A 13,022-nucleotide genomic window follows, 5' to 3' on the forward strand; every position below is an offset into this window, starting at 1 on the left:
GGGTGGAGACCGCGGCCACGGCTCGAACCCGGACTGCTTGACCCGGAGTCCAGCACGTTAACCATTAGGTCACCTCGAGCTCGTCTCAGTGGTAGCAAACAAATCTTAGAAGAACAGAGAAGAACTTTCACCGGAATCTATCAATTTTGGAATTTATTGGAACATTTTAAGAACAATAAAACACCTCGCTTTGAGGGCTTTACTGTTGTCTACAGGCATTTCTGGAACGTTCTTGGTCAAATCATGGCTGACAGCTTTAAATTCAAAACTGCCCTCGTCCTAGTTCCGTGAATATCAGCCCAAATCAAACAGGATACGTAAAAGGAAGAAGATTGGAGATAATGGAGATTCACAACCGACATGATGTCCTTTTCCAGAAAAAAAAACTATTTTAGGAATAAATGTCTTTCTTATTTTTGGAAACCGCCGATTCTCTTGAATGGAGTAACAAGCTGAAACTAACCATACGTCCCCTTCCCTCCCCTCCCGTATACTTTGAAAACAGCAAAGTCAACAAGGCATTGTGGGAGAACTTGTCACCACTTGACAGATGCAAACAGATGCTTGTGTTCGGATTTATTTTTCCTAAAAATGTCATTGGTCGAATGCTGGACAAATATGTTTGCATTGCTACAATTACAAACACCCACAGAAGCAGAGGGTATTTTCTTTTTCGATGTTCCCGCTTTTACAACCTTTCCGCCTGCTGCTAAGAGCTTACCTTTTTCAGCCGAAGATGTGAAGCGACTTTCCAGTTTCTCAAGTTTCGTTCCAACTTCCATGTCAGCTGCAAAAATCCATCGGGGATAAACTGCAGAATAATTTGCATCTTATAAGTTATATCATTCCTTCCTCTTCGAAGAGCTCCGACTCGGTGAATCTCAGGCGGGGTTTTCTGCAGTTGCTGAACAGTTTATGAAATTCAAAATCAGTTGCAATGCCGCTAGCTGGGTATTATTTTTTCTGCTTTGTGCAAAATGCGGCGAGTGTGTGAGGGATACGGAGTTCCCGCCATTACCCAAGGGACAAGACTACAGTTTGCACAACTCAGACCAAGATACATGGAGTCTAAACGGCCTTACAAACATTGCAACTGGTATAGCGTTGACATTGAGAAGTCAGCCGCCGTATGGTAAGGGTTTGTTGTTTAAAAAATACACTACAGTTACAAAACTTTAATTAAGCTTTTATCCTTTCGCCCGTTTGGAAGGTGCAGCTATCTCTCGTTCTTCGTTTGCATATATTAAAGCTTAGCTTAAGTCTTTAAAAAATTCTCAATTATTTTCAGTAGCTGTAGAAATTGAAAAGACATTGAAAACAATTTCATGCTACTTTAAAGAAACCTAATTCATGTCTGATATAATTAAAGCCAGGGCCACTGTTATATACTTCCAGGCCCCTGGTTGTTTAAATCGATCACTGGGTGGCACTTTATCAGTCAGGAAAACAAGTGCCATTTTTGGCAAATAATCGATTTGTTGAATCACTCATAAAAAAGCTCATAAAATTAAAGCCCTGCATGCCTTTCTCAGTGGATGCAGGTGCCCTCCTTTTTAATGTTCCCCTTTCTCCAAGTAAATACCAAGATGCCTAAAGAGGCAGAGAATGCCACAAATCATGCAGAAGCTGGCAAATCAAAAGAACAAGCCATAAGAAGAAGTGAAGGCTAAAGAAAAAGTAATGTAGACACAAAGCTCTCATATGAATGACAAGGTCTTGAGCGAAGATGAATAACGTGAATATGGCTGCACAATGTGCAACACAAAGCTGTCTGCCATATAGTCAAACCTCTATTTAGCGGTCACAGGATACTGTAAGGTTATAAGCAGTTAATAGCCCTGGGTTTATACAACTTTTTTATAAAGGGGTTTTGGGTGGTGGGCTTGAAAATGGGAGGGTATTAATATATTTGGGGAGGGAGGGGGGCTTATAAGTGGAATAAAAAAAAACATTTCAAAACGAGCTACGGCAATGTTGTTTGAGTTTTTTTTTAAGTTAAAAAGTCATAATAAAGCAACATTTAGCCCTGTTCTGCACTGTCATCCAGCAGAGGCTGCTTACAACCGGAATTTTACGGTATAGCCAACTGACCGCCTCAGGTCATTCCCTAGTATTACACTGTTCATCTAACGCACATTAAAAATGACAGCTTATTCTTTTGCCACAGGTTTGTCTGTCTTACCACTGACAAACCTGTCGCCATTAAATGTCCCAGTCAAATTGGATTTTTTTTGGAGAACTCAATGAAAAACCCTTGGTGCAAGGATGACAACCAACAATAAACTCAACCCTCATTTAACACTGGGTCATGATTCAAACCTGGGCCACATTAGTGGGAGGTGAGCCCTCTCACCACTGCACCACCCCTCTGCTTATGAAATGAGTGTTGACAAGGCAAAATTTGATGCTAGCAAAAATTGGTACCTGCTAATGGCTTTCAGCTACTATTTTAATAGGTAAGCGACGTGTGGTACTGGGAACCACCTGTATGACATGTTGCAGATCATGAATGCTGAACATTCCAGGCTTACAGTTAAAATAGCCAACCCTATTCTCACTAATTTAATGTCAGTAGTTAAGTCAGCTCAAGAATAATATTTTTACTCCTTTTTTAGATAATAACTTTTAGATTGTTATATTTAGTAACAATTACCTTTGGATCAATATTGTAGATTAGTTTTTAAATTTTTAACTTACATTTCGATTTTAAATTAGGTTTTAACTAAATTTTAAATTAGATTATTGTTTATAGTAGATTCTTAATTTTTTTAGTACATTAGAGAGGGCCACATATTTATTAGTTGTAAAACTATCACGTGTAACCCTCTATAAATAAAGTTTGATTGATTGATTGATTGAAATGAATTTATAAAATAATCGGATATGATTTTTGCCATTGGTGGCATTAAGTTCTATATGATACTTTAAGTTTTTTCTCCTTTTTGACAGACATCATTGGAAATACTTTGAGTAAGTCATTTGGTAAAGGAGGGAAGTCACTTAGCATCTCTGAGGTACATTTGAAATTTTATGATTACAATTGACTGTATTAGTCAGGGATGTAGCTAAGAAAACACTAAGCCGGCTCATCAACAAGCCCAGCTGGCTTTTCGGGTGTTGGCAGCTCTAAAAGTCTTTGTTTTCATGTGAAATTTCAGCCAGAGTTAAGTTCTATTTCAGCCGGTTAAATTAGCCCGCAGCCGGCCCTTAGCGACATCCTTGATTAGTTGCTTAATATGCACTTACAGTGGAACCTGGTTGATATGGACACCAAAGGGACACACAGAGGTGGCTGTATTGTCTGGGCGTCCCTTGTCCATATTCAGCAGGCTAGATAATGAGCATCATTGACACATGTGTAGATATCAATACTAAAATTAGTAACATACAATTTAAAAGCAGCAGAACAATATCTAATGCCTTAATTGTAACTTAAGTTCAAACTGAAGAAACCTTACGCTAATGAATTCAATTTCTTTTCCATTAGCAGGTAGCAATACAATACAATAGCAAGGCTTTTCAGTGCTAAGTTTCCAGTGTTACAGTTTAATTAAGAAATAAAGAGAACATGGTGTTTCTGTGGAGTTAATATACAGGGATGTAGCTAAGAAAATGCTGAGCTGGCTCACCTACAAGTCCAACTGGCCTTTATGGCCTTGGCAGCTCTAAAAGTTTACCTAAGTCTTTGTTTTCATGTGAAATTTTATCCGGACTTAAGTTCTCTTTCAGCCGGTGAAATTAGCCGGCAGCCGGCCCTTAGCGACAACCCTGTATATAAACACAAGTTGAAGTTTGGGAGAACAAGAAATGCTTTGGGAACATAAGCCAATAGGCGAGTGTTTCCACAGCTTTTTCTAGTTTTGCACTTTGAGTACAGGCACCCGAAGAGAATCGATGTCTTTATTTCTCATTTTTTTTTTAAATTCATACTTAGGTGATTGACTATGAAGTTCCTTTGATAGTGTTGGCATCATTCTCTCTGCTTGCCGCGGTGGTTATTCCCATTGTTGGTCTTGTGTTCTGTTGCTGCCGCTGTAAAGGAAACTGTGGGGGCTCTATTGAAGATAGTAAACTCAAGCAACATCCAACTAAAGAAAGGATAGCATACTCTACTGGAATTATCCTTTGTGCATTTTTTCTGATGTAATTATTGTTTATTTCTTTTGCAAATCAGGTTTACCATCTAGTTGTTTACTAGTTTCATCAAATTTATTAATCAAAAATTAATTAATTTACCGTAAAACAATAAAATTAGTGCTAAGTACTGCACAGTTTTTTTCCAGTCTTGTGACCTGAAAGATTTGCAATGTAGGATTTAATAGACTCCTAGAAGTTTGATTGACTTTTAGTATAAATTTCATTCAGTCTTGCAGGTAGTTTTATTTTAGCTTCAAGTGTTAGAATGAGCAACAGTATTCCACATGCAAGGACTGTATGGACAGAGTCATTTGGTGATATTCAGATTTACACTGGCAATACACTCAAGGTAGTGATATATTTACTTTACAAAGTACCAGAAAAAATATTACTGAGAGAGTCTCGGAGAGTATCTACAAGAGTAGACAAGTTAGGAATAGTAACAGCTCAGTAATCAGGGTTGTCAGCAGATTTTTGAGTAGCAGGTTCCACCCAAAAAGTAGGCGGCTGGGGTTTGCGTGGAGTCGCAAAGCGGCTTGACATGATGCACACTGCACATCGTTTGATGAGAGTATGGAAGGGGTTCCCCCCCCCCCACTTTGGGAAAATTTTTGAAAAATGATTCCCAGAGATGCAACATGGGGTTATTTTGGGCCAACATTGTGTAGATGGTTTTCCCACTCTTGTTTTGGTGTTATAGTTCTGGAATGTACTTTAATAAGACAGTAATAACTGAAGTCGTATATAACAAGTCACCATTGCTTCAACAGCGCTTACAACTTCTCCTAAAAAACGAAAATAATGAGACTTGCTTAAAAACCGGCCTTTTCCATTAAGTTATTCTCAAATTCAGTGTTCATATACATGTAAAAGACACAAAATGGTCAGGGAGGCAATAAAAAAACTTTTCGTTCCTTTTCCTGTAAGACTTCTTTCATCAAAGTTACTATTATCAAATCGTCCTTTTAAAAACTTAAAACCTAGTGAGACTAAAAACTTCTCAAAAACTTATTACTGTAACAGAAGTGACATTATGTCTAGCACGCCAGATAAAATTGGCAATCGTGCATTTAGAATTTTACCGCTTTATAATTTTAGATATTTTGGCGCATTATTTGAACAAATTTCTTATAAACTTAGTGGTCACTGGTAACTACACATCTGCCAGGTTACTAAGCAGCCACGTACGAAGCATCATTGTTAGAAAGATGCTTATCTCGAGCGAATTTACGTCTAACATTAGCATGAAATCTTACCTCTTTACTCGAAAATTGTGCTAAGGACTATGAGCAACTTGTAAACATTCAAATTCTGTAAGGAGAACTGTCCTTTAATTGATGACTGCATCTTTTTAACTCCCGAACTCATGGTGCGTCCAATAACCGTGTGTTTTGGGAAAATTTTCAGTTTGGAAACTAAGCATGACAAAGTTGCCAAGTTTGGGTCCGTGGGCACCTTATAACCAAGAAACTACCGTCGGTAAATATTTTTTATTCCCCGTGACCCAATTTGGGTTCAAACAAATTATTTACTAAAGCCTGGTTTTCACTAGCGACGCAAGCACAAGCAAAAGCACAAGCGCAAGGATAATGTTCAGCTTTTGTATCTATGTGAAAACGCGGCTTTGACTCAAGTAAAAGCACAAGCGCATTGTATTTGGATGTTTGTGTTTCTGCTTGCAGCAAGGACAAGCACAAGGATCAAAATTTGTCCTTTTTGCGTGATCGCGCTTGTGCTTGCGCTTGTGCTTGCGTCGCTAGTGAAAACCAGGCTTAAACAATTTTATTTTCATTTGATTTCCCCAATATCACGCTCAGAACTGACCTACAAGGGTCCAGAGTAGCCGGCGCAGTATTAAGAATAGCTGGTCAAATGTGCCGGTTGCTGGCTTATTTTGACAACCCTGAGTAATAAGAATGCAAATATCATCAGTTAACCATAGGTAATGTTTTGTCATTTGCTATTAAAATTTCAGGAACTGAATCATATTGTTGCAAAGGAAGCTGTTCCTACGGTTGGCATTTTGGTTGATGATGTCATTGGTGAGTCAAAGTTGATAATGACATAAATTCAATTGTTTTTGTTGACCTACTGTATGGCTGTGTATAAAATTTCGATATAAAATGTTAAAACTTTTAGTAATTATAATTATAGTTTTAGCTGTAAATTACATTAACTATTTATAATAAATGTTTATTATAAAGAAACTGGGATAAGCTCCAGTCGGTTGGGCCACTAGGCTCGCATGCAGACCTAACCTTTAACCTTTATCTACCCTTATTGAATGTACCGTAAACACCCGCGTATAAGCCGCACCCGCAGATAAGCCGCACCCTAAATTTAACAACTCAAATGTTGGAAAAAAAGTTTTTTGAAAGTAAATCAAAGAAAATCCAAAGTCGAGTCAAAAATCCAAAGTTGAGTCTTTAGGAGTCTTCTTCACGAACGTAAACTCAATGAACATGAAACAGAAAATACTTCAGTCTTACCCACAATTTGAGCTCTTTAATATAATGAAAACCAACTTTGACATATTATGGGTGATCTTTTTCTGCATTTGTTGACAGGTATTTCTTCATCAACAGTTTTTCCATAGATTTTTGTGTGACAACAACAAGAACTTTCGTTTGCTGATTGTCGTAGCTTAGTAACCAGGCATTTGATCGAACTCGAAATATGGGACTAGGGCGAGAACGTAAAGCAAAACAAGATGGCGATGGAGGCGTTCGAGTTTCGTGGCTATAATATATCGACAAATTAAAGAGATTGGGAGCCATCTATTGGAGATAAACTTGTTGCATAATGAGAGTTTTGTAATCAGTTCGACAAATTTTCATCAAAGTGTAAAAATGAGAGAGAACAATTGGCCATCTTACTCGTGAATACTCGTGGTATTTTCTCGCTCGTAAAAGTATCAATATTACTGTTAAAGTTATAGGCCATTGTCGACACTGCAAACAGTATAGGAGCTGTCAAACTTGCAAAAGCAATGACCGGTACTCTCTTGTAGTTTTAAGTTTTTTAATTTACATAATTTTCCATAAATTAGCATCAGTTAACGAAAATTTACGGCACCTTTTCCGATGTTCCCGCAGATAAGCCGCACCCCCGCTTTCGAGCGAAATTTTTTGGAAAAAAGGTGCGGCTTATCTGCGGGTTTATACGGTAGTTAAGTACCATAAAATGCAGTGGTTAGACTGGTGATATGCACTAGAGGGAAAATTTGAATCATTGAATCATTGATAATGAATGGAATAATTTATATACTCAATTGTTTTAATCATTTCAGCTATGGGCATGGATATAGTTGTTCCTGTAATGCAAAAAGGTTCACCTCTATTCAACGAACTTTTTGATGCTGTCTTAGATCTTGAAAAAGGTACATGGTGCATTAAATTGCATAATAGGTTCTTAGCAAAAGCTTGTCATATCATTGTGCGACCTTGACGATCATTATAAATAAACATGGAACAAATTGGATATCAGAAATTGAAAGAGTGTGATGAATTTAGTATGTCTGTAAATTTTGAGAACTTATAGCAATTGGTAAGTTAAAGTAAAAAAAATAAATAAATGGATTTGTATGCTTGCCTCCTAGTACATGTCAAGTTGACAAAAGTAGAAAATCAAAGTGGCTATAAGCCACTAAACTTGGAAAATGTAATTATGAAAAAAAGAATTCAAAACAACAAACTGGCAAATAAAGATCGGCCAAAACAAATGATGTTAAACTTTCCGCACCTTTACTTCACTTATTTTTAATAATTAGTTTGATTGTCATCTAGCTGCTAACGTGAACAAGCTGAAAGGCCAAGAGATAGAGTTCCTATCCTTGGCAAATTGTTTTCTTTCTTTTTATTTTTCCTTTTTGCTTTTTGAAGGTTAGGCAAAATAATAATAATAGAAAAATTAAAATACAAAATTTTGGCTGATAGTTAAGCATGTTAATATTATGCAATTTAACTAGAAAATCAGAGAACAGGTCCAATTCTTAAGAGGCCTTAAAACACTTGCACCCGTTGCGTGCCTATGTTTAACAGGAATCGAGAGAAATTCTGTTTGCTCACTACAACTCTTTTCCGAGTTAACGAGGGCTAATTGTTAAATACATTAATTGTAACATTAATAATAATCGTTAAATTAATTTTCAGCCGTCACCCAGTCTCTCTATCTTTTGACTGAAATTCAAACCATAACGTCATCACTGGTTTCAAAAAGTAACAACATTCAACATGAACTAACAACAGCACAGCAAAACTTGACAGATGCACAAGACAAGTGTAAGAACAATGGTGGAGGAGGCACGTGTAATGAAATTCCTGTTGGCAATGAACTGGCTACTGAAGCAAACTTTACCAAGGTATGTATTGATCAGTGTCATGACAAGTTTTGATTAATTATTATGTTCATGCATAGTGGTGAAATATTAGTAAAATATAACTGATAGGAATTTGCTATGGTTTGCGCACAGTGTTTCTTGATCTACTTTCTCAAGTCAATTGAAATATTACTGACAGTGCATTCCCTGGTACCTTTTAATTTGAAACTGGCAGCCTGCTTTAAATGAAAAACAAAATTATATAATAATGAACTTTAGACTATACATGTATATAATGTCAAGGAACACATGTTCCAGAAAAGAAATGCAAAGCCAGTCTGGGCTCATTTTAGACTCTTGACTTACCGGTAAACTCAACATTTTGATGGTATTTTTTTTTGAAATGCATGTTTGTTATAATTATATTGTTATTTTCCTCATGTTCACACTGCATTTACTGGACACAGAAACAGCAAGGAGTTGGCCCTTAAAATTCATTTAGTTTCTCCCCATTCTGATTTTAACCAAACATTTCAGGTTTTAGTATGGAGCCAGACACTACCTGAAAAATAAAATGAATTAGATACCATATGGATAAGTCATTTGCACACTTTATTAAGTAAACCCGATAGCCTTAATAGGGTTAATCCATGTGCGCTGTGCACCGTCATTACTTCGTTATAGATCTCCGTACATCGTATACTGTACATACATCATGCTACTGAACATTGCCATTTCAAATGTATCTAGACTGACTAGGACCATTAAGGTCGAAAGCCTATTAAAATCAAAGCTGTATGGTGGTACAAAATTTGTTCTTTTTGGTATTAATATATCAAGTCAATTTAAGCATGTTTTTATTTCCTCCTAAAGGTCCCTAATGTTACTGATACCCATAAGAAAGTAGAGGATGTTGTGCAGACAAATTTAACAGATGAAGTTGTGAAAGTAAGTGTTTGCAATCATTTTGGAAAGGTTGGCCTTATAACAAGTGTTTGTTATATTTTGCATCCGTTATAATAATTCATTATTAAATAATAATTACTGGAATTTGATTGTGTTATTATAACTTTGTAAACATTTAACATTTCAGGGCAATGAGTCAGTTCACAACATTCCTGAGAGAGTTCAAAACCTGACAACAAATTTAACTAATGGTATGGATTGAATTTTCATAATTATTATGTATCGCTGTAAGAGCAGGCTACCAGATAATTTTCTCCAGCTGAAAGAGAGCTTATCACCGGCTGAAATTTCGCTTGTTATGTTCATTTAAAATATTTGTTTCCTCTCTTTCAGTGGCATGCCTGTAAACTAGCTATCTCGAAGCTAAGTGCATGACCACTATAAACAACATTTCCATTTTTACAATTTTTACATTTACATTTACTAAAACAAACACTTGGAGTAATTCCAAAGGTATAAAGGGAAGAAAAGCCGACTGAGCTTGTAAATGAGTTTACTTAGTTGAAGTTAGCAAGGCTTGCTCATCAGCAACTTTTTCCCATATAAATCCTCTAAATGTTTCAGTCTTTCAAACCACAGAGCCTCTTGAAATTTTTTGGCAACCATTTTTGCTACTTCCCATTTTTAATTAATGATTGATAAGGTCATGTGACAGTGTCATGCAGAGCCTATATTGTGACCTCACAAAACTCAGAGCTTGTGCCATTCATTCTATTCCATGGCCAGTGCGTGGTCATTTTGGAAACGTTTTGTGAAGCCTTTGGAAATCTGCGTAGTTTTTCCTGTGGTTCGTGCTTTAAGGCTTAGAAAGCAAAACTTCTCTTTAAGTTAATTAATAATGGGTTGGTGTAGTGTTTGGTTGCTTTAAAATGGTTAAAGAGAGAATGTCAAAATTTTGGTTCATTTATAATTTGACGTTTAATTAATTTGAAGTACTGAGAGCTATTACTTATTTGAATACTCCATTTGCGAAAAAAACGGAAGTTGCATGGAAGCGAGGCTTAGTGGCCCTCGCCAGCTAAAAAATATAAAGTTTACATGAGCGCGTGGGGCATTTCAAGTCGGAAAAAGCATTTCCTTCACAAATTCGCCACAAATCTTGATCCTTATAAGTTCAAAAGTAAAAGAGAAGTAATTTACTGTATGGTCTAGCAGGTGACAGGTGAAATTTTAACAGCTTGGCGGATGGATTTTGCTGCCGACTTCTGAGCGCTAGCTTGAATGAATATTCCTCCGCCAATGAAGGATGAATTTCAGCCGCTCGCTTGAGGTGGATAACAGTCAATTTAAGATTTTGTTGATCGATAAAATGAAAACCTTATAATTCTCAAGAACTTTTAAAAAACAGATTTTACTTTGGGAGGTCCTTTGGTTTTCGATATGAACAAAAACTTTCTAGTATTGACAGAGAAACTTGTGTAAACATGTCAGTGGCAAACATGTCAAGTTTCCATAATTCTGTGACTGATAAAATACAGCATATATTTTTGAGAATTTGTGATAGGCATAAACTTTTTCAAATTAAAATCAAATTAAATTTAACATGCATTTGTGTTGCTAGAGAAAACTAATCCAGGTTACCGTAATATCGATAAAATAAAGCCGCCATTTGTATCCAAAAAATATTTATAAGGAACCGAATCAGAGTTGTTTTGTTTTATATAGAAGTTATACTGTAGAACTGTTATAGACAGAGAAGCTCGCATTAACATGTCTCACAATCTTACCGTTTCTACATTCTGTTACTGTTAAAATATAAGTGGAGGTATCTAGCTGTCGCTCCAATTTGTGTGACCGAAATGCGGTAAGACATTACAATTAATCTACGGTAAATGTATAGATTGTTAGACGCAAATGTTGAGTTGTTGCCTGCCTGCCTTTCATCGCTCCCGCTACTACGCACAGACCATACCTTCGCTTGCTGTTAAAATTCGATCCAGTTCACAAATGAAGCAATTCACGTCTGTGCAAAATGCTACTAATAAAAAAGGCTGAATGTTTCCATTGTTGAGGGATTTTCCTGACTGAAACATGTCACAACAAACCGCATGACATGCGAGTTTCTCTGTCAAAACAAACGGCTCTATTTGTAAATATTTCTTTTGATATGAAAGGCAGCTTTATTTAATTGATATTAAACGGACTTTCCTTGCTACTCAAAAACATATACAACTCAATTTACACCTGAAACAGTTCATGTCCATCAGAAATTCTACTAAAAAAGCTGCCGCACATGTTTAAAAGTGACAGAATTAGAATCTTCAAAATATTTGCCGGAGACATCGCCTACACAAGTGCTAGTTGCTCTTAGATTATCTGTTTATACCGGAATTTCAGTCGGACTGAAAACCGAAGAGCCTCCCAAAACAAAATCTGTTTTTTAAAGTTCTTGTGAATCACAAGGTGTTTTATTGATCAACAAAATCCAAAATTGAGCAAAGAAGAAATAAAATTGAGGTTTTGAGTATTAAATTATTCGATTACAGAGAAGTCAACAACATCTTACCGCTAAACTGTATGTAAAAGTAAAATTTCACCTCTCGCCTGTTAGACCTTAACTGAATTTCTTCTTTTATACTTTTGAGCACATAAGGATCAAGATTTGTGGCGAATTTGTGAAGGAAATGCTTTTTCCGACTTGAAATGCCCCACGCGCTCATGTAAACTTTACATTTTTTAGCTGGCAAGGGCCACTTAGCCTCGCTTCCATGAAACTTCCGGTTTTTTCGCAAATCCGTGTATTATTGGCTAGATCATTGATTTTGGGTTATATTAACCAAGCGATTGTTTTCTGTGTCTTAAATCCCTTTTAATTATTATTTTTTATTTTATCTACAGAGTTTCAAAATTTTTCATCTAAAATAGACAACATGCAAGTAGATGTATTGCAGCCTCTAGAAGATGACATAAATAAGGTAAATAATGATAATTTCAGAATCTTTTATACTTATTAGTTATAACTGTACTTGCCAAGTGGCAGTCCCTTCTTGATACCGTCGATTGCATCTACCTGTGAATGCACACGCTAAAAACGTTTTCAAATGACGTCAAATGTCTGCGTTTCAGGTTTCAAACTTTGAAGTTTAGCAGACCGTAACATGATCTTTTGCACTCAAAATACTCACCATAAACACTGAGTACGGGCGAAACTTTACACTAGAAATGATTCAAGTGAACCTGTGTATGCATATCGACACAGATCAGCATCAGTTTCTCAGAAGAAGTCTCTATATCTAATCTTTCTGGCATTTCGAAACCAGAAAATTATGTGTTGAACTTTTGGCGCGAAAGTTGCAGTTACGGTCTGCTAAACTTCAAAGTTTGACACCTGAAACGCTGACGTTTGACATCATTTGTGTGCGTTCACAGGTAGATGCAATCGTCGGTATTGATTTCCATACATTTCTGACTTTCAGTTGTATAAGTTCTGAGAGTGAAAGTTGCCTCACAGCTCAGAACCAAAGTGGCTCGTGCAGCAAAATTATAGCTGCCGATGAAACGCCTCGTGGCCAGAGATATTAATTTGATAAATGGCGTACGGCAAACGTATAAAAATTTGGCCAAGAATTGCTAATGGACTTGATTTCATTCTTGCCAGCTT

At 36.5% G+C, this 13,022-nt stretch overlaps 1 protein-coding gene across 3 annotated transcripts in view; it reads left to right on the forward strand.

The window, feature by feature from the left end:
• The window catches only part of LOC144631938 (prominin-1-A-like), a 48,837-nt gene that overhangs the window by 2,499 nt on the left and 33,316 nt on the right, over window positions 1-13,022 (forward strand). For 2 of the 3 annotated variants that reach the window (XM_078490518.1, XM_078490536.1), the window contains exons 1-10: window positions 560-1,132; window positions 2,950-3,014; window positions 3,935-4,143; window positions 4,366-4,486; window positions 6,113-6,179; window positions 7,427-7,516; window positions 8,289-8,497; window positions 9,329-9,403; window positions 9,549-9,612; window positions 12,260-12,336. In XM_078490518.1, the coding sequence (XP_078346644.1) occupies window positions 916-1,132; window positions 2,950-3,014; window positions 3,935-4,143; window positions 4,366-4,486; window positions 6,113-6,179; window positions 7,427-7,516; window positions 8,289-8,497; window positions 9,329-9,403; window positions 9,549-9,612; window positions 12,260-12,336 (1,194 nt within the window). In that variant the 5' untranslated portion in view covers window positions 560-915. Of the gene's footprint in view, window positions 1-559; window positions 1,133-2,949; window positions 3,015-3,934; window positions 4,144-4,365; window positions 4,487-6,112; window positions 6,180-7,426; window positions 7,517-8,288; window positions 8,498-9,328; window positions 9,404-9,548; window positions 9,613-12,259; window positions 12,337-13,022 lie in introns of those variants that run through there. The other variant, XM_078490528.1, reaches the window with a different exon arrangement.

The sequence above is a fragment of the Oculina patagonica genome, chromosome 1 (genome assembly GCF_052425735.1).
Source record: "Oculina patagonica isolate OP01 chromosome 1, crgOcupat, whole genome shotgun sequence".
Classification (NCBI taxonomy): Eukaryota; Metazoa; Cnidaria; class Anthozoa; order Scleractinia; family Oculinidae; genus Oculina; species Oculina patagonica.